This window comes from Melopsittacus undulatus, chromosome 3 (assembly GCF_012275295.1).
Source record: "Melopsittacus undulatus isolate bMelUnd1 chromosome 3, bMelUnd1.mat.Z, whole genome shotgun sequence".
NCBI lineage: Eukaryota > Metazoa > Chordata > Aves > Psittaciformes > Psittaculidae > Melopsittacus > Melopsittacus undulatus.
Window position 1 is genome coordinate 10,465,096 of NC_047529.1, and position 26,385 is coordinate 10,491,480.

Sequence of the window (26,385 nt, forward strand, 5' to 3'; positions counted from 1 at the left end):
GATGAAGTGCCCACAGGGAGGAATTCACTATTGAAAAAGTTGACTAGCAAACATCAACTGAGCTGGTTTTAGTCCTTTCCACACAAAAGCTATGTCAGGCAAAGCAAAGGGAGGAGTGGGGAATATGAATTAATACTGAGCAGCGGTAAAGTCCAATTTATTTATTTTCCCCCCCAGAATGCACAGTGATGGAATAAAGATTTTAGGTTTGGGCTTACATTTGTTTGCTGTCTACCTGTACCTAAGATGACATGTGCTTGATCTAGCCACCAAGACAGATGCACCCAGAGCCAAACTGCACATACTGATTCACTCCAAGAACACCAAACCCATTATCCTACTGGGGCCACAATGCCTGGAGAACATACATACAGAACAGCACAAGAAATGAATTGGGGTGAAGTGGTGAATTGGTGGTTGAGCTTGTTTCAAAGCCAGATAAATGCATCATGATGATCGGGCCAGCCACTAATCCACACAGCAAGTTGAGAATTACAACATTTCAGGTGCAAGAGCTGCTTCAAACCGCTGCATCTAAATGCTACACATGAACCCCTCATACAGTTCTTGTATCAGTTAAAATGAAGGAAGCAGGTGAAGCAGCTCATGAGGTCAACACCACCAAGGAGATTTTTCCTAAATGAAAGATCATTGTGGGACTTCTGAGCTTACCCAGGGATGCTGAAGTCAATACAAGTTGAGGGCTCTTCCCATTTTGCAGTACTGAGCATAGAACTTGAACTAGAAAAGAATCCTGTCCAAGGATAAGGACTTTATTTTCTTTTTAAAGAAACCAGGATGGAGTGGAATCTTGGCAAGAGAATGGAGTCGGGGTGCTTTTCTCACTCTACAACAGCAATCAATAGCGAGTGTGTTATTTTGTCATGTCAGATTTCCTCAGCATAAGCAGCTGATGATAGTTTTGTGATGGAAGTTAGAGAAAAACTGACAGAACTGTGATTTCCCAAAGGAAACAAAAGCAAACATAATCTACTTTGAAAAACTCTGATTTTATTTTTGTATTGAAAAGACCTGTCAATTTAAATAGATGTTTATTTCCATTCATGGTCTCAACCAGTGTTGTGTGTTAACATTATTCAGAACTGTATAAAAAGCCATTTGTGTTACATTGGTTAACATCCTAGAACACTGGGGGGGAGGGAGGGGTTTGAAGCAGCTTAACATTAAAAATAGGATGTTCCCAAAAAACTTACAACTGATGCGGCATCTTCTAGTCTAATTTTATAGGAGCTGAAGCATATTGCAAATACAACTCAAGTTATTTGGTCTTCAAAAACAACTTTAACACCAGATTGCTTTCATAGCAATATCGAAGCTGTCAGCTGAGAGAACACACACATACACTCTTGTGTGTGCAAACACACACATGGAGAACCACACTGAGCACAACTGGAACACCCCATTCAGTATCTGAATTACGTATGTGTTCTGAATTCATGAGAGCTCCAATTTAAAACGCTAGTTGCCTTTTTTTAATATATACACCATTTCCATGGAAACCCAAGATTCTGCACAATCAACTGACATTTATTACTCATGGTGCTGTGAAGTTCTCTAGTGAAAGGGCCAAATTCCAAAACCGTTACTCAAACGTGCACATCCCTAACCAAAGCCAATGAATAGGGGAGAAGATGCTTTAGAAAAGGGGTTCTGAGGGTCAAGGTCTAGATTTGAAAAACCACATGACAGATTGTCATTCAAAAAAAGGTTTTTAAGTCATTCTTTGGTTTATTTCCATGATTCTCAACACTGTCCAAAAAGCCCAGAGACAGTCACATGAGAAACCATTGCTCTAAAGCAAGCCCACAGCATTTTAAAATCTTGTGTATTAAATGTTCAGAAGACTACAGGAATTCTGAGTACCCCTTACATTCATGTCCCCAAAAATCTAGTAACCGCTTAAGTGCATGCACTGAGGCATGACCGGCATGCCTGTAAATCCGTATTGTTCAAGTTAAGAGTAAATATAGCTGCAAAAAACCCCACCCACCTATAATTAAATGGTCATTACTAGCAATACTATAGCGACTGTCTTGTTATTAAAGACATGCAGACATCGTTTCTGCCCTTTGGCTCGCTCAGCCAGAGGGAAGCTGTCTGCTCGATTTAGAAAGAAAGCAAATTTTAAATCCAAGGGAGTTGAATATTTCCATGTTCCTGGGGTCAAGTATTAATGTAAAGACGTAGACAAATGGCAAGGATATGAAAGCATCTCTCGTACATTCCAAGGTTTGGAAGTCAAAAGCAGATCTTAACTTCCTTATGCTTAAGTGTTATGGTAGGCTTGGAAAACCAGTAAGAAGTGATATAACATTTCCATGAAAAGCAAAGTAGAACTAAGTCTAACTGACATTTGTATGCAAGTATTTTTTGCTATGCTTTCTGTAAGGCAGATTTTGTTGCAAAGATAGTTACCAGTCTGCTAGAAGGAAGAAAATACAGGCCACTATACTCAGAGAAGATGGCTGATAATTACTAGTGACAACTTCTATTTTTCAGAACAACTCAGCTTTAATGTACTTTCTGGAAACAGCATTTTCATCACTGGTTTTCACTTCCTTCCCCATCCCACATTATGTATCAAAAATCAAGAGTGGACAAAATGAATTGTGGATATTTACCAACCAGCAACATCTCCTATCCCAATGTTATTTTTAACTGGAACAAATATAGGTCATTCTTTATAACCTACTGCCAGTGGTTGTTTATAAATATCTGCTTGCTGCAATAAACACTGGTCATTGAAATATTCATTTGCAGTAACTACTTGGCACTAGGTTAATATACTTGTAAAGTTTAATGGAAGTGCTTCTGATGTACATACAAGCACTTAGAACAACAGACTGTGAAAATGTAGTTTTGGGGGGTTTAATATCTGTAGTTATAGTTTTCATAAGCATTTCTGAAAGTATTAGATCTCTTCAGAAGTTCTGAGGCTCCTATCTCAGCATATCTAAGTTTCTCAGCAATTACAGAATAGCTAATTTAACATTCTTGCTCCCTACGCTGAGACCACATGGTACCAAAATTTCACTATAAAAAGAGGCATTTTTGGTCAGACTGACCCCCCAGCTGTCCCTTAACAGAAAAGCAACACAGCTCAAACCTGTCTCTTCCCTCCAGAAGACAACACCTAAGGCCACAAATTCACACTTGCCAGAGTATCAGGTGTTTCTCCATTTGCGGCAACTGTGTACATGCCCACTTAGAGAAATACAGTATGAAAGCCCCACCACCACCTTTAAGGACAAACCACTTCAGAAGCCAGTGTAGGCAGCAGTGCGTATGGAACCACATTACATCGAAACAGTGTGTTAAAGCCATTCCATCTAGTTAAAAATAGTTTTTAACAATGTTTAATCAAAATTCCTAATTGCAGGAAAGAAAAGAAAAAAACCCATGATCTTAATGTAGAGAGAGGCAAAAAGATGCAGAGATAATCACCACAATGATCCAATAGCAAAAAAACTCCTGTTTAAAGGTTTTCTTATGCTAAAAAAGGCACACAACCCCTTGTGAACTAGAGACAAAAGCTAGCAGTACTACAGCAATAAACCCAGAAGAAAAAGCCTACCAGAATTACCCAATTGCCTACTGGGAAGGAACAATGAAGTAGACAGGCTGCTCTTGCTCTGTTTTGTTTGCAGGGAAGTGGTCAAATTTAATAGTCAAATTTAGCCACATTAAGAAACATTTAACAAAAGCTACCCCAAGAAACCAGAACAAAACCTGACCTTTGGGTCAAAAGGCCACAGACAGGCCCTTCCATAGCATGTAGCTGAGTGAGTTCAGAGATTGGCAATGAAAGAAAAAAAAAAGCTTTAGACATGTGATGGGAACAAGCTTTGGGATCTATCGAACAGTCACACCAAGCTTCTCCAGCACACGCACTCCCTTTTCTTGGTATTCTTGTCGGGTCATCCAGAAGTTGTCTTTGTCTTTCATGATGTCCGCTAGCACCGCACCGCCCAGAAACACCATGTGCTTTCGGCGAGGTGGATCTTCGATTCGGATCTTAAATTTCTAAGAAAAAGAGAAGAAACTGTTAGTAGGATTCTTGAAACAAAGCCTTGCAAAATAAAACCCTGCCTTCCACCAGAACAATGAAATGGAAACTGTTTAGTGAGAAAAATGCAACCAAGAAACTGAAAGGCCAGAACAGGGAACGCAGCGTGAGCTTCCAGCTTGCACAACCCACGTCAAATAACTACTTTGAACTGGAAACTAGAGACAGCTATCGACACTTTTCCCAAAATGATACTTTCAGTGTGTCCACAAAAAGCCCAGGAGTCAGGATACAAAATTAAAGACCGTATTCTTGCACTTCCTGAACACGGTGAAGAGTGAAACGCTGCCTGGGCTTCAATGGCTACAATGATCATAAGTTACCAGATCGAATCACAGAATGTTTTAGGATTACACCAAGTTTTACAAGGGCAGATGGAACAGCTTTTAAATTTACAGAATCTACAGCAGCTCAACTAATGAATATGACTTTATATTCTTTGATGCTAAAGCTCTAAATTCAAGAGCAACAACGAGCACAGTCAAGGCTATATGTAAAATATTGTCTCAGACTTACAACATTCTGTACAATTGAGACATTCCATATAACTGCAAAAATCTTTAGAAAACACTGTATTAAGAGTCAGGGAAGTTCGGTTCATTTCAACATCAGAAACTCCACTCAAAGGAATTTTCTCTGTAATTATCTCCTTGAAAAGCAGACAGCATTACAATGCAGTGTAACATGTGGGGCTGTTGTTTTGGAGAGGGACTCTTCATCAGGGACTGTAGCGATACGATAAAGGGTAATGGGTTCAAACTTAAACAGGGCAGATATACAGAAGAAGTTCTTTACTGTGAGGGTGGTGAGGCACTGGAACAGGCTGCCCAGAGAAGCTGTGGCTGCCCCATCCCTGGCAGTGTTCAAGGTGAGGCTGGAGGCTTGGGTGACATGGTCTAGGGCCAGGTACACCTGCCCATGGCAGGGGGCTTGGAACTAGATGATTTTAAGGTCCTATCCGACCCCAAACCATTCAATGATTCTATGGTTGTCTGCTTATCACATTAACCACTAAACAAAGACAATTTATTCCACTTGAAGAACTCTAGCCTCATACTTTTAAGTATTTAATTTATAGCATGAAACCCAGAACTTTCCCAGCTAAAAAAAAAATCATTTTTGCTCAATGATGACTTCAAGGCACAATAACGCATTAGCTTTGTTTAACCTACACTACAAGTTGTGCCCTAGCATTTATCAGACCATTTTACATTCAAACTAACCCAAGACTTCACGAATTACTTGCTATTAGCACGGACTAGAAGGTGGCTTTATTGCAAGTATATACACACAAGCCACACGTACGAAACACCGGGGTGTGAAGAACTGAGAGGCAGCAATCCTGCAAGTTGCACGAGTGCCACCCGCAGCTTTTGTCATTTCTGACTGCTTGGTTCCCTCTAGTGGGGGACTCGGGATAAGCCTCTGCCCCACATCAAGCAAGCAGCAACTCAGTACCTACCGAGAGTTTTTCCACATCTCCCTTCAGAACTCGTTCCAGGTAGAGCTGTTTAAGTTCCCGCTCCAGTCGCGAAGGCAGCCCGGGGTACATGGTGGACCCTCCAGACAGCACAATGTGCTTGTAGAATTCAGACCTGACCAAAGAAACAGTCTTTCTAATGTCTTATAGGACACTCTAGTACAAGTAGGTACCTGTACATACAGGGGAATAAATACAAATCTAGGAAGTGGTCACTAGACAATGACAGACTGTGTGTTTGGCAGACTTGCTCATGCTTTTCCAGGCATTCCAGAATGCAGCAGTAAAAGAATATTGTGCTTTTAAGATTTTAGCCTCGCTCATTCATGCCAAAACAGCCAAGTTTCCAGAAAACCCATGAAGCTCCAAGATCCCATCCCAAGCCCCACTCCCAGCAGTTCACATATTAGTTTCCAAACCAAAGGATGTTATTTTGTTTGAATGCAGTTCTCACTTCACACCTGCACCCTGACAGAGGATTTTAAGTGTTCTCTTACCTGGTATCGATGTCAGCAGCCTGAATGGTGTTAAACAGCAATTCAGCCACACCAACCCCCTCTACATTGATTAAGTGAGGCTGGAAGAGAGCCTCTGGTGCCTCAAACCGTTCTCCACCAACTTTGATAATCCTGCCGTCTGGAAGCTAGTGAAAAAACCAAACACCATTTAGAAGACTACTTTTAGCCATTTGGATGCTACACAAACCAAGAGGAAATGAACTACATTGTTCCCTAATGTTTTAAAACACGAAACTGTTGATAGTTGTCACCACTGCAAGAAGTCTTTCAATACTATTGAAAGGAGATACAAACTCTTCAATCATTATGCAATTCACCTAGAGACATCAGGGACCAGATACACTGATACTGACATACCAAACATCTCCTTGCAATACAGCTCCTAATATAGATTTAAAAGATGATCTTACAGAAGGAGTAATGCTTTCCTGCAAGTTCTTTTCTTCCATGTGTGATCACAGGAAGTTTCCACTAAGAACAAGTTTACCATTCTTGTCACCAGGTATCATCAGTCTCACATGTGTCACTGCTAGGTGGATGAAGCTGAAACAATCTGACATGCTAGAGTAAGTCCACTTTCTCTAAGTTCCTGGACTACAATATTCAAATTTCAAGGATCTAAAATGACAAAAATGAGTACAAAGTCTTAAGGATAATCTGAAAAGAATAAAAGAAACAAAGCTTTTAAAAGTTTTCCCAGAACCAAGTAATCTGATTCTACAGGCTCCTACATCTGGGAAGTGAGCTACTGCCAAGAAAAATTTAGACGGAATCAAAGCTAAATGCTTCCCAAATTTAAATCTATGAAGTTTAGCACAAGAAAAGCTGTCTCAAAATACTCACCGTGTAGGATTCAACTAGTACTGTGGTCTCTAATGCCAGTTTCTGCTCCTGTTCGATGTTGTATCCCACATAACACAGCTTTTCCTTGATCATGCGAACAGTCTCAAAATCAGCAGAATGGTTGAAAGCATACCCTCGCAGCAGGAGGAGCTACAGGGAACATGACATCAGGTTAGCAGGAAATGAGAGGAACCATCCAGATGTCTCTATCAGTAGATGGGTACATTCGAACATGTATCTTTGAAAGTTCACCTGCCCTTTTTAACTGCAGAATTAGTATGAAGTCAAACCTGCCACAATACGCCCATTATTACCAGAAAAGTAGAATAGCAGCAGCATTTCTCCAAGTGGGAAATCTTCTTTGACATTATAACTTTCAGTATAACTGCTACAAAGTGAAAGATAACCAAAATAATTCTTATATTTAAGACTTCACTTCAGAACATTCCAATATTCCAGTTTAACCGTAACATTCATCAATCAGAATGTTGCTTATGTTAAAAAAGCAAATAGTCTGCAAAACATACTGTCTTATTTAGTAATCAGGGAAGAATCACTAAACCATCTTCCACACTCTATGAAAAAATACTTCTAAAAATAGACGTGTAGAACTGATTGAATACAGTTTTGTTTTCATTTTATGTATCAAAAGGCACTTTTGAGCTTTTCCTTCCCAAATATGGTATAAAACCCCTTCCTACAAGACTGACACTAAGAAATCAATAATATCACATGTGATTTAGATGAGGAAACATAATAGACTGAAGCAGTAGAGTGAATAAGAGTTCTTCATGTAGTTAACAAATAAAGGGAGAATGTATAGTGACTTCTTGGTATCAAGGATTTTAACTTGAACCTAAGTGCCACAGACACCAGTCTCAACCTTAAACATTCTTTCTAGCTTACCTTAATGAGGTACCTAGTGATATCCCTCCCAGCGATATCTAACCGTCTGGTGAGATGAGGCAAAGAGAAACCTTCATAAACTGGGCAAATATGAGTTACACCATCTCCAGAGTCCACAACAACACCAGTCAACAAACCTAACAGAATGAGAGGGGAAAAAAGGTACAGCTTTCACTAACACCTTCAGAAAGAGAGCAGAATAGCAGCGAGTTTAAGATGGGATTTTTCATCGTTATCTTCACACAACTTCCGTTCCCCCAATCATCATTTTTGGAAAAGGAGTCACAATTTAAAATTAAGCTGTTCCCATTCAGCTGGATTTTAAACTTCAGGTTTTCAGAGCAACAAATACTTTCATGTAAGTTTTCTAAAAGTATTACCTTTACTTCTTCCCAGACACTTGTGACTCTGCCACTCATAATCTTACTTGGTGTTACACATCTTAAATTGCATTCTAATGTAAGAGAATATCTAAGATCGTTAAATTCTTGTTGGGGACACAAATTCCTCCTCAAGATTCAGCTGTGTATGTGCAACTTTATATTGATTTCTCAAATATGAAGAAACCTAGAGGTATTCAGGTCACACGTTTACCTTGTTACAATTATTAGGACTTATTGATACTGAGTGGTATTTAAAAACCAGAACAACGCTTGCATAAGCTAAACAACATTTGGACTATTTAGTACACATCTAATTTATCTTCCCCACAGAAACAGCATTAGGCTGAATCTGATCCACTTTTGTAGCCTAAAGAAATTAAGTCTGGTGAAAAAAAATTTACCATAAAACCATGTAAATCTAAGTTGTACAAAACTGAGGTATCATAGAACATATAGAAACAAAAGTTCCTATATTTCACTAACAAAATAAGAAGCAGAATTAATGGTGGAAGTTGATTGGAAAACAATTTTATAGTTTCTTACAAGCTACTTAAAGCAAGAAAAGGGGAGACTTTAAGAAAGGAACATTTATGGCAAGATGCATTGATTTGGCTACTGTAATTTGCTGAAGCTTTGTAAAAAGAAAGCAACCAAATTGCTTATTTGCCTCAAATGAACCAAAGAACACACCTTGGTTCAGGTGTGTGATCACATCTTCAGATTTACTGGTGAACTGGAATAACTGCTGTGCAAACACAAGGTGTCTTGCGATCGGACCCATGCAGTAAGGAAGGAAATAGTCACAAGGGACTACACCTAACTCCCAAAGACTGTTGTGAGGAATTGCTAGAGAATTTCCTAATTAGAACTAGGATTTGATATAGAAAACCTTGAAATGGCACAGGAGTACAAAGAATTCCAGGTAAGAGAAACAGTTAGTTTTAAGAGAGTTTTAACAGCAGCAACAAAACGTGCTGCACTGAAATGAGGCACACCTCTATAATTTTTGCCACTGCTTTAATCCTTTGCAATCTAAATTGCATAGGATGTTTTAAAGGGCTTTTTTATTTTCAAAAGCAAATATTCTATTTATGGGCCACTTGGTTTTTATATCTTAGAAGGTTTTGGTTTAGATGATCATATGTAGGAACACTGTGGACTGCTCTAAGTTGTTTCCCATTTTCTTATTCATGAAGTAATTGAGCACTATTTGCTAAAATGCATGTGCAGTTACAGCAGAATTCGAGACTCTGTATGTCAGTCAATTAAATACTTACAAGGAATCAAAGCAAAGAAAAACAAGGAGGGAGCAGGGGGAAGAAGAAGAGCAATAGCACAGATCTCAGCAAATAAAACTAATACCCAGATCTGCAAGAGTGGTTTTGATTTAACTAGTTTTAATGACTTGCATAGCAGTACATAACTTGCATAACAGTACCCCATTGCTTTTGCTCTTGTGTATAGAAACTATGGTGACATGTTAACAGACAGGGAAATTTATGTCCTGCTGTCTCTGCAGTTGGTTTATGAAACCACCACCACCAGAGGTACCTATCAGTAGTTCCTCAAAACAAAAAGCAAGCCCGTAAGTCAGAGCTGAGCTTACTTACACCACCATTTAAATTAAGCCCAAGACATATTAATACCATATTAGTACTTTGCCTCAGCAGCACATTTATAAACCGAACAGATGTTATCTTTGCCTACCTTGAGCATACAAAGTAAGAACCGCCTGAATGGCTACATACACCCCAGAGAACTGGTATGTCTCAAACATAACCTGTAACATGAAGGCAAAAAATTAATGTCCAAAACAGGCCAAATACATGAAAGAAATTTCACAGTTCACACATGTTTGAATACTATTTCTAGAATTCTGTATTTTTGCTCATCAGAAACACTTTCCAAGATGGAATTCGCACAGATTCTATACAAACACCGGAAATCTACATGCTTTATGGCAGCAAGTAGTACATTCAGTTCTGTACCTTACCTGTTCACACAAGATAAGCCACACGAAACATTCTACATCCCTTTAGCAACAAAAGAGAATACTTACAAGAAACCCACACACCAGTTCCTGCAGCTTTACTAACCCGTTTTCCACAGTGCTTAATGAGCAGGAGGCAGCACTTGTAGACCAGCCAAGTACTTCATTACTGAAGCGTGAGTTGGAAATGAAATGTTTGTTAAAGGCGTAGGCTCTAAATGTAATGAAGTTCAGAGTTCTGTTTTATTTATTCTTCCTATCAAGCCCTACAGGCTTTGAACAACTGCAGACACAGTCAAGATCAGACTCCTAAGCATATGGGTCTAGAATCAGCCCTGTGTCACTGGCTGTTCTCCGGATTTGGGCCACCTTCTTCCCTTCTTTAAAGCACAACTGATGAAAACTTTCAGGAATTAGTGCAAAATCCACAGTGATTGAAATAGTACAGGTAAGGCTAGCGCTGTCACTACATACAGAAAGCCACAGGCTTGCAGAACTCTTCTTGAAATGTGAAAAGTAAGAGCCTGTCTTGTAGCCTAGGTTCCCCTAACCACTAAACCAGTTTCAGTGAAGAAACAGAGCCCAAGATTAAAGGATGTAGAGTTTATAGGATCTTGTCTTCTTTATAAACACAAAAAAGGCCAAGTAAACAAATCAGACTGTACAGCAGTTTTCCCCTCCGAATGCTTTACCAGGAAAACCAGATGAACCCTGATTACTCCAGCACACACTGAAGTTTTGCTTTTGCTATTCTGCAGCCTGCTGGAGCACTTCTGCAACCTCTAGGATTAGGAACTGATTAAACCCAAAGTACTCCCACAACTCAACAAAAAGATATCTAAACATTTTTAAACAAAAAAAGTTGATGCCTGACAATTTTAGAATTCTGAGCTATTTCAAGAACCTCCTCTGTTAGAACAGTGTGATTTTAAAAGGCTGACCCCTATCAAAAACCTGATCCTTGCAAACCCCAGTTAATTATTTCATAGCTGTAGCAAGCATACTGCAAACCCCCTGGGAAGACTGATGTTGCCTGTCTCAGAATGTGTGCTGGGAGCACACAGCATGGCAGACATCCAGCAACAAGGAACAGAGGGGGCGAGCTGCAGAACACCCTGCCATGAGAACACCACACTGTGGGGTTTTGTAAACCCCCAATGTGAGCCGGATAGTATAAAAGGAAATTTAATATAGCAGTCGGGTGCATAGGCTAAGAACAAGTAGGCCATTACAAGACTGGCTGCTGGCTAGTAACTTCCGTATTGGCCACAGTTTAGCACAGTTTAGCACATGGGCTAAGAACAAGCAGGACATTACAAGACTGGCTGCTGGCTAGTAACTTCCATATTGGCCACAGTTTAGCAGAGATGCAATACCTTCAGAAACAAGAAGTGTCTGCCAGAAAGGGAACAGTTGAAAGAGCAGCAGCTCACAAAGAAATCCCCTTTGAGTAGTCGTTGCCTAAAACCAGCACTATTCCAATGGATGACTCCTTCAAACAACCTGAGTGCTTAGAAAATAAAAACTAATTTAAGAAAAATCTAAATTATCATCTTCATACAACAAAATGAATCACAGAATCATAGAATAGTTAGGGTTGGAAAGCACCTCAAGATCACCTAGTTCCAACTCCTCTGCCATGGTCTTCAAATGGCATTAGTTAATGCCTTGACATGTTGTACTGAACTCCAGAAGCCACTACAAAACCCTTCAGGCAGGCCTTTGGTGAGCCATTATTCTTTCTTTCAAGACAACTCTAGATCTGTTCTAATGGACATGAAAAATGCCTTGACATGGGACATACATTAAAAAAGAATTCCTAAAAGGCAAACACTGAGCAGGATGTTCTCCTGAAAAGATTCTTCTTGTGACAACAGCTTCTGAATTATCTACGAAGTGCTGCTCTAATTGGGAACAGAAAGGAAGAAATAAAAATTGGAGAAAATTATAAGGAATACTAGGTTGGGATTAGGAGAACTGACTGTGCTAGAGTATCTCTACAGCTACATGATACACCATCACAGTCTGGCTGAGGGTATTACAGAATGAGAATGCAGAGAGATAAACAACAAACACTCAGTTAAGATGAGGAGCACCCAGTGTCTTGTACACACCATGGAAGAATCTGCACTTTAAAAATATGTATCAGGGGACTGGAGCACCTCCTGTTTGAAGACAGGCTGAGAAAGTTGGGGCTGTTCAGCCTGGAGAAGAGAAGGCTGCGTAGAGACCTCATAGCAGCCTTCCAGTATCTGAAGGGGGCCTACAGGGATGCTGGGGAGGGACTATTCATTAGGAACTGTAGTGACAGGACAAGGGGTAATGGGCTGAAATTTAAACAGGGGAAGATTAGATTGGATATAAATAGGAAGTTCTTTATTGTCAGGGTGGTGAGGCACTGGAATGGGTTGCCCTGGGAGGTTGTGATTGCTCCATCCCTGGCAGTGTTCAAGGCCAGGTTGGACAGAGACTTGGGTGACATGGTTTAGTGTGGGGTGTCCCTGCCCATGGCAGGGGGGTTGGAACTAGATGACCTTAAGGTCCTTTCCAACCCTAACTATTCTATGATCCTATAGTACAGCTGTCATGTGAGCACTTGCTGCTGTTACTGTGCAGCTGAGTTTGATGGAACGATGGGGTGAGAGAGAGAATTACTGGAAGCAGAATGAAGCACAAGCGTATATAATTATCTATCATCTTGACATGGTCCAGATGACTAAGCTTTTCTTTCAAAACGCTACTGCACTGTATCACAAACTGCAGACATTATTATAGTAACTGCAGGCTTTAGGAAAAATCTTATTCAGTCCTCTGCTTCATACTGGGCTAACCTCCCTGAAAAGGAGGAGTCCATGTCAGAAATGGAAGGGGTATAAATATGCTGCAGTTAAAAACCTAAATATTGCTAGTCCTCCTAACGCTGTGATCCATTAAAAATATTAATAGAAACAACGAGCTTCTGTTAATTCAGATTTAAATTCACAAAAATAGATTCTAGTTCTTAATCCTCTGGATCATGGTTAAGTATCCACGATCTCCAGAGTGGTTTAAAAAGAGCAAATGAAGCAATACAAATATTTCATCAGAGTTCAGAAGCCATGTAAGATTTTTCAGTTTATAGTATAAAATTACTCAGTACCAGAATAACTAAAATCCAGCCTATTGTGTTTAGCAGAAAACAGAAGCAAGAAGACTATTGTAGACAGCTGAAAAGCAAAGAAGCCTGAACAGGAAATTCAACCATTCCTGCTACATGGAGGGCAACCAGAATAATCTGTTAAGTCTATCACACCACAGCTGACTGACACAAGTAGAAGGTATTACTAATGTTGCATTATAGATTACCTAAGTATTAGGTCCCTAATGTCCACAATTGCTAAGAAATGATGAATTAAGGTTGTACAGCTGGATTTTTTCACTTCAGGGTTTCCAACTTTGCTTCACTTCACTTGCTCAAGCCATTGAAAGGAAAGATTAGCACAAATATCTTCACTGCTACACTGCAGAAAGCACTACTGAAGCTATGATGACAAAAGGATTTTAAAAGAAAGGTCAGTAGGTCATGCTGAAGGTAAATTCTTACTAGACTAAGCAACAGATTTGGGAGTATATATATGTGTATATATATATATACACACATATACAAACTTCCATATTCAAAGTCTGGTAAATGGATATGGTTTCAGACTTGGAATCCATTTTTCCTGTAATGCATTTTTTAAATTACATTTTAATTACAATGAATATTTACATTAACTGAAAATGCCTATGATGTTTGAGAAAACAAACCAAAAAATCCCCAAAGCTCAGGAAATGAAACTTGGATTTTTTGTTCTCATCAAACAATACTGCTCTTCAAAATCAGATCTTTGTCACATGGTACTACAGCTAACCAATATACATCTAACAACCTATACTAAAACAAAGTTCAGGTGGAGCACAGGCTACCCAGGGGAATATTCTGAAATCAAGGACCCAAGAACCAGGCTTTCCTTCTTAGAACACCTTTCATTGATAATTCACTGACCTTTGATTAATGCTAGGGGTTGGGTGCCATCCCACCTTTGTCTCTACTACCTCTAACAGCAACATTTCACCTGGTAAGCACCATCTTGCTCAAGCCTCAATCTCCTCTGAATCATTGCTGTTTAACAGAAGTCCAAGCTAATTTAAATGAGTGAGTAATCAATATATCTTGGATACATGAAGATAAAAATGTATTTCCAATTCTGTGCTTTAATGGTGATACAGCTTGAGACAAGAAGCTTGCTTCTAGTTTTCAAATGAGATCAGCTAGTTTTGAATTTAACAACAGCAGCCTTCATGACTACAGCTGGGGACAAGTTCTGGCTAGGAAACAGAATTGCTTTGCCTCAGAGAGTTACAAGGTGTTCCAAGAACTCAATCTCCTAGTGTTACTTCACCAACAGTACGTATCAATTTCTACTAGACAGACATACCTCCACGATTTTCTCCCTGTTTTTAGTTGGATTCATGGGAGGTTCTGTGAGAAGTATTTTACAATTTTTTGTGTCAATATTAAGTTTTTCTGGTCCAAATGTGTAATCCCAGAGATGCTTCATATCATCCCAGTTCCGAACTATGCCGTTCTCCATCGGATAATTCACCTCCAGCATTGAGCGCAACTCACTTGCTTCATCACCAACCATGAGATCCTGTAAAATTTCAATACAGAAACATGTCAGTGCTTCAAAGTGTTCTAAACACAAACGCCTCAAGAGCGACATGAACTGCTCCAGCCTGTGTCCAACTGTGTTGTTAAGGAATGCCCACATTTTAGAACCACTTTCAGGTACTCCAGAGAGAAACGGAATATATTTCGTGTAGTATTTAAATCTGGCTGTTACCCATCCCAAACCCTTTCCAAAATAAACTTTTTTAATTCCATTTTCCAATTAACTTTAAACATGCCAATAAATCCTGTCACAGCCAGATGCCACAAAGACCTTTATAAGCACAGATCTTTCTCCAAAACTCTTTTATCAAATACTAATTTCCAAGGGCTGAGATGCAAAATAGCACATAAGGGCAGTAGGTGGGATTGGCAGAGTATTTTTCCATGCATGTTGCAAATTTCTGTGCACAATACCAAAAAAGGAATAATGAGTGGTGAATAAGCATACCGAACAGTAGCAAAAGCAAATAAGAGATTAGAAATTCCACACCAGACATTAAAAGAAACAATGGTTTACATATTGCCTATGTCAGTAGGGTGTGAAGAGACACATCTAAATATAAAATATACCCTCATCTGTTCCATGCCAAGAGTCCCAAGCCAAAACCCCCAGTAATGCATTCTTACACAAATACAACCAACTAATGCATAGTTTGTATAGTCATTTCACACTGATTAAGCAATCTGTTTATTAAAGTTAGTTATGCAAACATTGCACATTCAAATTAGTAGCATCATATCATCTCCTTTCCCACGTATTTCCCAGAGGAAGTATGCACAATAACATCTTCTCCTTGCTCCCTATTATACGTATCCCAGACTTTTCTAAAGAAGCCTTAACTGACTTGCTTGTATTTAGCCCATAAGCACATACTTCCAGGTACCAATAGCACTGTTTCCATACTAATAGTAATAGAAAAAAAAAAAAAACTATCTGCTTCATGCAAAAATATGCCCCACAGTTTGCAGCTGCTGTGGCACAGAACACTCTGAAGTGAGGGTTACTCAACCTGCTGTTCAATGCTAGGGAAAAAAAGATACACAATGAAAAACCTGCTGCCCAGTTTATAGTGCCTTTTTTTGAAGTAACCTGAACAGTTACTGTTGACTATATAAAAAGGAAATGAATTGAAAATCAAACCATTCCTCTTCCACCCCCTCTCACTGACAATGTGCTTTGTTTTCTCTTGCAGAGCAAATCACACTTCAGTTCTCGACTGTACAGAAGACAAAAGTCAAGACTCCAACATTTGAAATCACTCTAGTGAAGCTGTACTATGAAAACTCTCCCGCACAGCCACATCACTCCTGAGAATTTAAGATGACAACTCCATCAGTCAGAAGAATCAGAAGCCTTTTTTTATGCATTGTTCCTTGAGACTCCATGCTGCTGAACAGGACATAGCCCAGGAAAAGCCACTGCTCAAACGTGCAATGAAAGCTGCACAAAACTTTCACATCCTTTCAAAACAAAGCTAAAGGCCAGAACAATTGTTCTCAAGAGCATGCTAACAAATACAAGCACTTGGTAGGTGAAAAGGAAGAAGGACAGCACAACTGAATTTGTCCAGAGGAACCAGTATCATGACATCCAATGTTTCCACAACTTTGGTACTCAGTAACTTTTGTCTAACTGATTATTCAAAGAGTTTATTCAAACGCTTCGTTTGTAATGCTTCGTTTGTAATGTTAAACAGAGCAATTCCTACTGTTAATGATGCTGGGCTCCTAGTGATCTCAAAGCGTTATCCTTACATCTTGCAAAACTACAAGGTTATGTAGCATTTAGAAGCAATACATAAAATATTCTCATGAATTAGTTGCTAGTAAACCAAAGCAATGATCAACGTCCAAAATAAGTATGTATTCAAATGTAAAATGTAGGACAAGACAAAACAATGAGTAGCATCAAAAAAGAACATAACAGCTACCAGGTCCCATCAAGCAAAAATGGTAAACAAACAGCACAGGGGCACCTCACTTACCATCTTTTTGTTATTCTACTTCAACAGGTCAAGAAAGGTGAAGAAAGAAGGTAGAAGCAAGAAAGTCAGAAAAGGCCTAAATGAAATTCTCAAATTATTTTAAGTACACAGTAGAAATAGGCTGAAAAGAGATGCATGTACAGCAGGAAATGATCTGAGTTAGTTTAGTTAGGGCCAGACTAACATTCTCAGGATCTCAGATTAAAACATCGCTTTAAAGGAAGCTACTGCTACAGGTCAGTGCCATGTCACGTTTATGCATCTTACATTGTCTATTTCTCATAAACAGGATTCTGTGCATAAATACTCTGTAAGGCTGAAATTTTACCCTGGGCAAGGTGGTTATCTGAACTACACAAGAATTTGCATGAGGCATTTGACCATAACTACCTTTGACATGCTAAATTTAAAGTTTTGTTTTAAAATTCTACTTTCATTACCCAAGAACTGAAAACTATAACACAAAAGCATTCCCCGATAAGCAGGCTAATCTGTTCATGTATCACCAAGAAAATAACCAAAAAGAATCAAATAAGACATATTTAGTTAAATTATGGCATCTTCTCTCAGAGTGGAAATCAGCAATCACAAAGTGCAGTAGCAAGAGCAGCGCCTCAAAGCTCTTTTCCTATAACAAGCTATGGAGGTAGGAAGATAATTAAAGCAGCCTGGAAGTAGTACGAGATATTTGAAGTATATGTGCACAAACATTGTCCAAAATTATACTAAAGCCATTTCCATGAGACATTTTCCTCCTTTCATTAAACTGACTTTGAGTCATCTAAGCTGACAAAAGCAACTGGATAACTATCAGGGCAAATTCTACTTATTCTGTATGTCAAAAGGAAAGTTCATAGTGTTTCTGGCAGCTGCCTTTGGAGAGGCATTCCCAAAGAGGCTGGTCAGAGTGTGGCCCTCTTCACTTCAAACCCAGGGAATGACCCTGGGTTTCTGCCTTCGGCAGAAACTGATCAGAACTGTAGAACATAGACCATGGCTCAGGTCTGATCTGCCCCAAACCTAAGAAGGTTATCAACCTCTAAACCAGCTGCAAAGATTAGTAAGTCAGTAAAAAGCTAGGAGCAGCATCTATGCTTCTGGTTTTAGAGTTTTAAAGTTGCAATTTTAAGCAAAATAATCCCAGTAATAACTTTTGAGTTTATATCCAGAACTGTGGGCTCCAAGTAGGAGGAAAAGCTATATCCCTGCTGCTAGCTGAAACAAGAATCTAGAAGGAAAACATGGACAAAGCAACTTGAAATCAGTAACTCAATAGATGGCTGATAACTCCTGTTTTGATCAGCTTCCAGACTCTTCTCACAGAGTATGAATTTCACAGGAATGACAGCTTTTCTGGACAGTTTAAAAAGTCAAACTCATAATCTTGCCAGCTTCAGTTTTAAACTAATCCCGTAAGAACCTGAAGTGAATGGCTAGAATTAAATTTTGGCATCAAACTCATCTGCTAAAATAAACTTATTTATTTATTTTAGGAAATCTGCACAAATCTCAAAGAAAAACAGTACAAACGCTCACCAAGTTTTCCTACTGGGATACACAAAGTGTCTGTGGCAGGGACTTCTTCTCTTGATACACTATTTCCTTATAAAAGGCTGACAAGCTATTACAGGCAGATGCTATAAAACTTCTAGGAAGAACCTCGACACCATTTATACTTCCTAAACTACACCCATGTGATCCATCCTCAGGCAGAAGACAGGCAATATGTAAGAAAATACAGTTTACTGCTTCTTTTGCACTAATCTCATAGCAATTACCCACTTCTGTCTTTCTAATGTCACATGTAATGATATTAAACTAAGCTATCAGACAATCAAAAGATACCAAGACTAGCAGGACAGGATGTTATCGTAACACCTGGAAAGAAAACATAACTTCAACAATGAGATTTCATGCAAGAGGATTTTTCTTGGACTTAAGACTTGTAAATCACTGCATAACTTCCATAAAACTTTACCAGGACCTCCTTGAAGAAGCTGTCACATCAAGTTCAAGTAGATATCCAAACAAACCCCTCTCCTCAAGTCTTTCAAGAGAAAGGAAGATGTTTTCTCTCTCCTTACAAAAATTCCTATTTACTGTGAAAGGGAAAGTTCTCCATCCTTCAAACAAATTGTCCTGGCTGACACAAGGTAAGTGATACTGCAATACTAAAACACAACCCACACAACAAAAAAAACCCGGTGCAATCTGGAAAGGTCTAGTACCTCTCATCCCTTTGACTTCCTAGTATAGCCTTTTGCTGATACTACTAACATGTTACAGCAGCAGCAGAAACCAGGTAACTGAAGTTCTCCTGGTCACCCAGAGGGTTCTGAAAACAAGGAACAAGACTGGGTAGATTTTACTTTTTCCTTTTACTAAGCTGCTTCTTAGAAGCAACAAGGAAAGCAAAACTGAAAGCCTGTACGTGTGGTTCTACTTGACCTTCACTGGCCTAAGTGAGGGCCTCTGCAGTTCTGTGTTGCCTCCTGCTTCACTCTTGCTCTCGAACTGGAGCTTGTACAATTCTTTAGTAAGGCAGCGAAAACTACACCTGACAAAGAAATCACTTTTTCAGCTGGATCAGCTGAGTCAAGTGGCCCACCACATGACTGTGCAAGATGAAAACTTGTGGCAAGAAGCAAGAAGAAAGGATGTGACCACCACAGGTCCAAGACACTGAAGCCCATATTGCAGAAGCAACTAAAATTTGAAACCTTACTCTGTAATTACAAAATAAAGCAAGAAACAATCGCTCCCCAGAAGATTCTCAGACAGTGGCACCTTCCCATCTCAATTTGGAATAACATCCCAAGATGAAGCAGCATGAACACAGCCTCTTCATCTCTAACTGGTACAGAGTACCTACATCTATCAACAGCAAGAAGAAAACAAAAACAGTAGAAACAATGAAACGCAAACACAACCAAGGTTAAACATCTCATACAAGATCACAGATGACCAACTGCAAGTAGAAAGCAAACAGCATAGAAAAACCTGGAAGCTCCAAAAGTTCTTCAGCATTGTCTCAGAATCCACAGTACAGCTCAGTGACAAACATCAACCACTTCTGCCTGTTTTCTGCCTTCTAATCTTGATATCATTCACATATTGGTATTCAAAGCCCCATTTTGCCCACAGTACCTGCTGCCCCCTCAGCTGTACTATCTGAAGGTCTCCAGTACTTTAGATTACCATCCTAATAACTCTGTAGCTTGACAGTACAGCCCAGTACAGAAATGAATCAAGACCTACTGAAACGGCATAAAGGGGAATTAAGAAAAACACATTTGCAAACACTGCATAAGTCAAAAGCTGCCCCTATTTTATCTCTCAGAAAACAGTAATAATGAAAAGAACATACCTTGATTTCAATGTTTCCCACTTTAGCAGTTGATCTTATAATGGGTCTTCCAACCAAAGCTGGAAAAATGTGCTCTGGGAAATTTGAGCCCGCATAACCACATTTCACAAACTGAAAAGGAATAAATGGTTTCATTAGCATAGGCATTGCATTCATTTACCAACAGAAACCTGGTCTGGGGGAAAAAAATATTAAAAAGTCCAAATTTAGGAGCATGTGTCTCACAGGAAACCAATTGGATCTGTACTTTCAAATCAATTTTACACATTCCAGATGAGGCGTACATCTGTAGAAGTGCATTAAAGTACTTTCCAGAATGTTTTCTGAATCAGATTGCCAGGGTTTTTAGAAACAGTATTGAAATGACTACATTGAGAAGTGTAAAAGAGTCTGGTGTTTGAATCTGGATTTCCTGCCACTCCTTCAAAAAGTTCTCTAGCAACCTAAAATCCATCATTTTGCAATGCATCATCTTGTAATGAGTACCCAATGAGACCAAATTCAATCACCTTCCCGATTAGAGCATACAGTTGCATTAATGAGTTACACATCGTAAGAAAACAAACCCTTGTGAATTCAGGTGTTGCACTGTTACAAGTGTGTAATGCTGAGATAGTACACAATTGATGCATTTCTCAGGAGTGTCACATTTTCCAGGGTTTCTTTTAAGGATAAAGATATGAGTTTGCAGTAGGCACTTTAAAAAACCAACAGTACAACCAATACCTTACCTAACGGTAGTTCACACCAAACAGGATATTCTGAAGAGCGTTTGTTACCCAAATATGTGCAAAAGGAAGCTTTGTATCACTGGGTCTCAAGGTACACACTGTATATACACTAAGAAAACAGTGAAGATTAACTGAGCATAAATAAAATGTAGTCATTAGAGGAAGATCAGCCATAGAACAAGAACTTCTGTATCAAGAAGTACAATTTGAGCTCATGGGGATCTTGGGCTCTTTGGCTCTCTTACTTTGACATTCATCTATCATACTGTGATGTTGTGCCTCCAGTTCTTACAGAGCAGGCTTCTGTTTTTTTCATGCATACTTTGCATACTGAGCTGTACCAGCATGCCAGAACAAAATCCTGCAATCCCAAACTAAACATTGCAAGTTTTCAACTGCAAAATTACTCAACCATCTAGGTGTAACAGCAGTGGCACGGAATCACGGGGTCATTCGGGCTGGAGGGAACCTCAGGAGCTGTCTCATCCAACTTTGGGCTCAAAGCAGTCAACAGTGAATTCAGACCAGCTTGCTTTGGGTTTTGACCAGTTGAATGTTGGCAGGCAATTCACAGCCTCTCTTGGGGCCCAGTCCCAAAGCTTAATTATCCACTTCAGGCTGTGTTAAAAGCTACCTGCAAGAATTTCCAAAAGGAGGTCTGAAGCCTGCCACTGAAACAATTATCACAGCAAAGAGAACAGCTAATTGCAGCTGAAGGGAACTCTGTCATTACACTGACGCAAGCATAAAAAGTCACTTTCTATTGCTCTAAATTATTCACCTGTACTGCAGTAAAAAGGGCACCTGCTGTGGAAAAGAATTCATAAAACCAGTTATAGAAAGAGTCAAGAGATATTTTAATTAAAGTTGGGCTAATACAGGGAGGAAGGGAGGTTTTTTTCTTTTTGTGACCTTAATTGCCTTCATCCCTTATCCAAAGGCAGAGCTGTTTGGAATATATGAAGAATGACAGCATGTATACAACTCAATTCACTAAATTCTGCTTTAATCCCAGTTCTCTGAAAAGGCAAGCACTTATCAATTCTTTTGCTTATATTAAGGCCAGAAGTACCCAGGAATTACAGAGATCTTATCTGTGGATTCAAGAATGCAGTGCTGCTACAAGAGAGCAGAGTAGCCACAAGCATTTCTGGATTCCACTACCTGAATCCACCAGAAGACTTAACCAGAAGTTGTATACCAAAGGAAACATGAGACATTTTGAAGGATTGAGCTGGGTCCAAATTTTAATAAAGATAAGCTCCCTTTCAGACTTAGCAAATTCCTGCATTCAGGGCAATCACACAATTTTTGTTGTTACCATAATATTTAGGTATGCTTGTTATAAATTTCCTTGTGCAGGGCCTGGTCATGCTAGAAGGAAGGTCTCCAAAACAGCCCATACCATCTCATTCTCTACCTTAGGTTTCATAAACTGTTCCAAGTACAACCTGGGCACCTTCAGGTAGCCCACATACCTTCACATCCCTCTATTTGCTTACACCTTTTCCTCCTCTTTCCTACAGCATAAAGCAACTTCCCAACCAGTCATTACCAATAGTGTCAGTCAACAGAAGACCGGTAACATCTAAGTGAATCTTTACAGCTCAAGCTCCTGGAGCACCCATCAAGAAGCACTACTACCCATGCTGTTAAATCCAGCTGACTGGGCAAATAACTCCTGAGATTTACACAGCAGCCACTGAGATATGTGACCCAAACTACTACTGCACAAAGTCAGTAAGTGCCTCTTGGCCAACCTTAAAAATACTCCTCAAAATCACATACAACTGTGCTGACCTAGAAAATGCTGACCTACAAAAATACTATTCTATGCTCCTACTATCTGGACTGTAGTAGTAACTCCCAGCCCCTTTCTGTGTAAAGACCTTGAAACACTTTCCTGCAAAGTTAACAATGTCGGCAATTAACAAATCCTGGATTTTAAAAACAGATTGTCATTCTTCCAACCAGCCTGAAATACACTCAGAACCAGATTTAATCTCTGTGAACTACAATGAGCAAGATTAAGCTTAGTCATTCACAGTCTGTTTCCTACCTCTTTCAGGCCAGAACAGAGAGCCTTAAAAACAAAAAAAGGCATTTTTACAAAGTTGGGTAAACTCAGCAGTTGGTAGAAGGGGCAGAATTCTTCTCCCTCCTGTTCCTTACAGGAGATCCCCCAAAATCTTTGGTTAAGCATTATTAACTGCAGTAGTCTGGAACTGATACTGCTTCTCTTTTCTAGTGTCAGACATTAAATACTGTTCCTGCCATTCTCTGTTTGAAACTCGAGAGTTTCAAATAGAGAATGCCATCTCTTATTGTGCACACCTCTTGCAACAACTATCATATTCCGTGCAACACTCAGTACACACCGTATCTCAACCAATAACACCAACACTCAATGAATTTATGCATTTAGGGCAGCCAAGAGTTCATCACCATTCATTTTTGCACACATTTGCTGCATGTTCAGAATGCTTTAAGAAGAGCTACTTAGCTTGCCTGTGTACAAGACCACGTATGTAAGAAGTTTTACCATATATAGTTTCTTCTCCATTTCACTGTGGTTTATACTGACTCTTTCACTTCCTACTGAGTCATCAAACAGTAAGAACTTGTAAGTGTAAGTACTCTTTCAAATTAAAAGAATGAGGAAGCTCACAGACAGGTCACGTGACAAGTTTTAAGATGAATACCAATATTCTTATCAGGTCTCCGAGCTTGATTCTTCCACTGATGCAACACAAACAAAAACCCTAAATACAATTAGAGCAATTCTACAGGCCAGCAAGTAACCTAACTGCTTGTCCTGCACCACCACCACCATCCATCTCTAATGCTTTAGACCTCTGAGGTGCCACTGCCTGCCTCTCTCCTACCCTATGTGTTGCAAGAACTTCCATCTAGGCACCTCTTCCTCAAAGACTGGTTGCAGCCAGGTACATCAGAAGTCCTCTTGCAGCATAACAACAACAATAAATTTCAAAGTCAAGCCTAAAGCTAAAAATTGCATGTGATTTTTCTAAAGATAGCCTCCATTTTTATGTACTATTTCTGGCACCTAGCAAGAGATTTAATTTCAGTCGTGGTTTTAAAGATGACATATCAGAGTGTATCACAAATCACTGACAAAGTGTCTCTTCCTTGTCATACAGAAAAAATATGATAATAAAAATACTGGTTTGGCAATATAGGATTATTTGATAGTCTCAATATGCAGTTGAGGCTCAAAAGATTTACTGAATGGAGTTTTCTTCCAGATTACTTACCCCATTCTAGTTTAGTTGTCCAAATTCAACTGAATATTTTTAGTTCACAAATTTAACAATTATTTCTTGATGTTTTGCTCTCCCATATAATGAACCCTGAGACCAGGGTAGTTCTATATACACATTGCTCTGCTTAGAGGCCAAACACAACCCAAAGCAGCACAAGCTGAAGCAACACAGCCCTGCAATGGCACGACAAAGACACCTTCCACTGTTACATCTATTTATATCCTGCTAGTACAACTCACAGATAAAATAAAATGCTTCATTCCAATATGTCTCTTGATTCCAGAGCACACAGATGTGTCACACCATACAAAATCTGCGCTGCAAACCCAACTTGGGAAATGGGGGAACAGTTTCCTACCCCATGCCTCACACCTTCCCAAGACCAGCCACAGCACAACACTGCTGTCACTGCTAACACGCTAAACATTAACTCTGTGGTTTATTGCTGTGTAAAGAGCCACACTAAAGGATGAAGCTCTAAATTATTTTTCAGAGCTGGGCCTGACCATAAGAGTGTTAAGCAATAATGAAAAATAAAACCAAAGCCAGAAAAAGCCCCAAAATTAATAAACCCCCCCACACACCAAAACAACTTCCACATCCCTTTGTAAGAAGAAAACAGTGAATACCTTCGTTTATACCTTCCTTTTTCTAAATGACGGTGTAAAAAATGCCTAGGCTCTAGACCCCAACCCTATTATTTTTTTGCTATAGGAGGAAAAACAAGACGACATCAGAACTGTCAAACCCCAGACCTGTCAGATACAACGTCCTTCCTGAACCATTGCAATCATTTCAGATGCTAATTGGAAAACCCTCTAATTCAGGATACTGCCTCTCTAGCAACATCCTTTGTCTCAACTAATCCCTCTTGGGCATTAAAAAAAATGCATCTTTATTCTGTTTATATATAAAAATCAAAAATCATTTCCTTTTTTCCCCCTAAAGTTCAAGAGATGTTCACAGGCCGTCAGATGTGCTAACTCCGTATTTCTTTACCAGGGAAAACCTTAGATCGCTAAACAAAATCACCGAGGGAAAAGATCCACCTATAGCATCCTGTATCGTTTTGCTTTGAAAAGGGATCTTTATCACTTCCTGTGGAGCGCCTCAAAGCGTGTGTACCACTGACAAAAGGGTGAGTTTCCAGTGGGTGCTTGCATGCTCAGAAAGGGCAGAACAGGTGAAAGGATGGGGAGAAAACCTCTGCGTTTCTCCGGATTAAAAAATGCCAATTTTGAGTATGTTTCAGATCAGAAAGGTGTTAACGATAGAATGACGCTCCATTTTGACCAGTAGCTACAAAAAAATCCCCCTACAACGACCCTGCACAAGAAGGACACATCCCTGCTCGCCAGATATATAATGTTCTCATTCAGAATCTGAAGATAACCGGCACTTTTGGTTAAATACTCGTGGCTGCAGACCCTCACTCAGGCCATGCAGAGGAATACTACGTTCACGATAAAACAGCAAAATGCCGGGGATAGCACACAGCGGACACAGCACTGATGCCCCCCGAGGGTACGTTCTGCCTGTCCGGTTCAGAACCGATCGCACCACCGGCACACCGCCGGGGCCGCCCTCCTTCCGCGCCGAGCTCCCTCCGCCCATTCATTCCACGGGCCCGCGCCGGGACTGGCGGAGAGCGGCGGGCGCGGCCCTGGCCGGCCCCGAGCAGCGCGGCGTGGGGCGGAGGGAGCCAGCCGGGCCCGGTAGCGGCAGCACGGCCGGGCGCGGCCCGCGGGCGTGCCGGCAGGAAGCCGGGCCGGGCTGGGCCGGGTGGGAGTCGCCTCGCTTCCCCTTTTCCCCCGCGCCGTCACCCCCCTCCCAACCACGGCCGCAGGGCGGGTCCCGGTGCCGGAGCCACTCACCCCGGTGCCGTTGTCGCACACCACCACCTTCCTGCCCAGCGTGTCCATCCCTGCGCACCGACACCGACACACACCCGGCCGCCGCCGCCGCCACAACCGCCGGGCCCCCCCCCCAGCCTGCGCGCCCGCCGGAAACCGTCACGCCCGACACCGCCCAATCAAAGCCGAGACGTCCCCACCCCTGCCGCCGCCGCCGCCCGCCCCTTCCTGCCCCGCCCGCCCCCGTTGCCATGGCGGCCGC

At 40.4% G+C, this 26,385-nt stretch overlaps 1 protein-coding gene across 1 annotated transcript; it reads right to left on the reverse strand.

Moving 5' to 3' along the window:
* Positions 1 to 991: 991 nt before the first annotated feature.
* ACTR2 (actin related protein 2) lies at positions 992 to 26,283 on the reverse strand. The gene is made up of 9 exons (XM_034060367.1): positions 26,145 to 26,283; positions 20,256 to 20,366; positions 14,668 to 14,883; positions 9,925 to 9,997; positions 7,835 to 7,971; positions 6,929 to 7,078; positions 6,065 to 6,210; positions 5,550 to 5,682; positions 992 to 4,044 (listed from the first exon to the last, which is right to left on the reverse strand). Exons 1-9 carry the CDS (start codon positions 26,190 to 26,192, stop codon positions 3,874 to 3,876), a joined length of 1,185 nt encoding a protein of 394 aa, XP_033916258.1. The 5' UTR covers positions 26,193 to 26,283; the 3' UTR covers positions 992 to 3,873.
* Between the last annotated feature and the right edge of the window lie 102 nt (positions 26,284 to 26,385).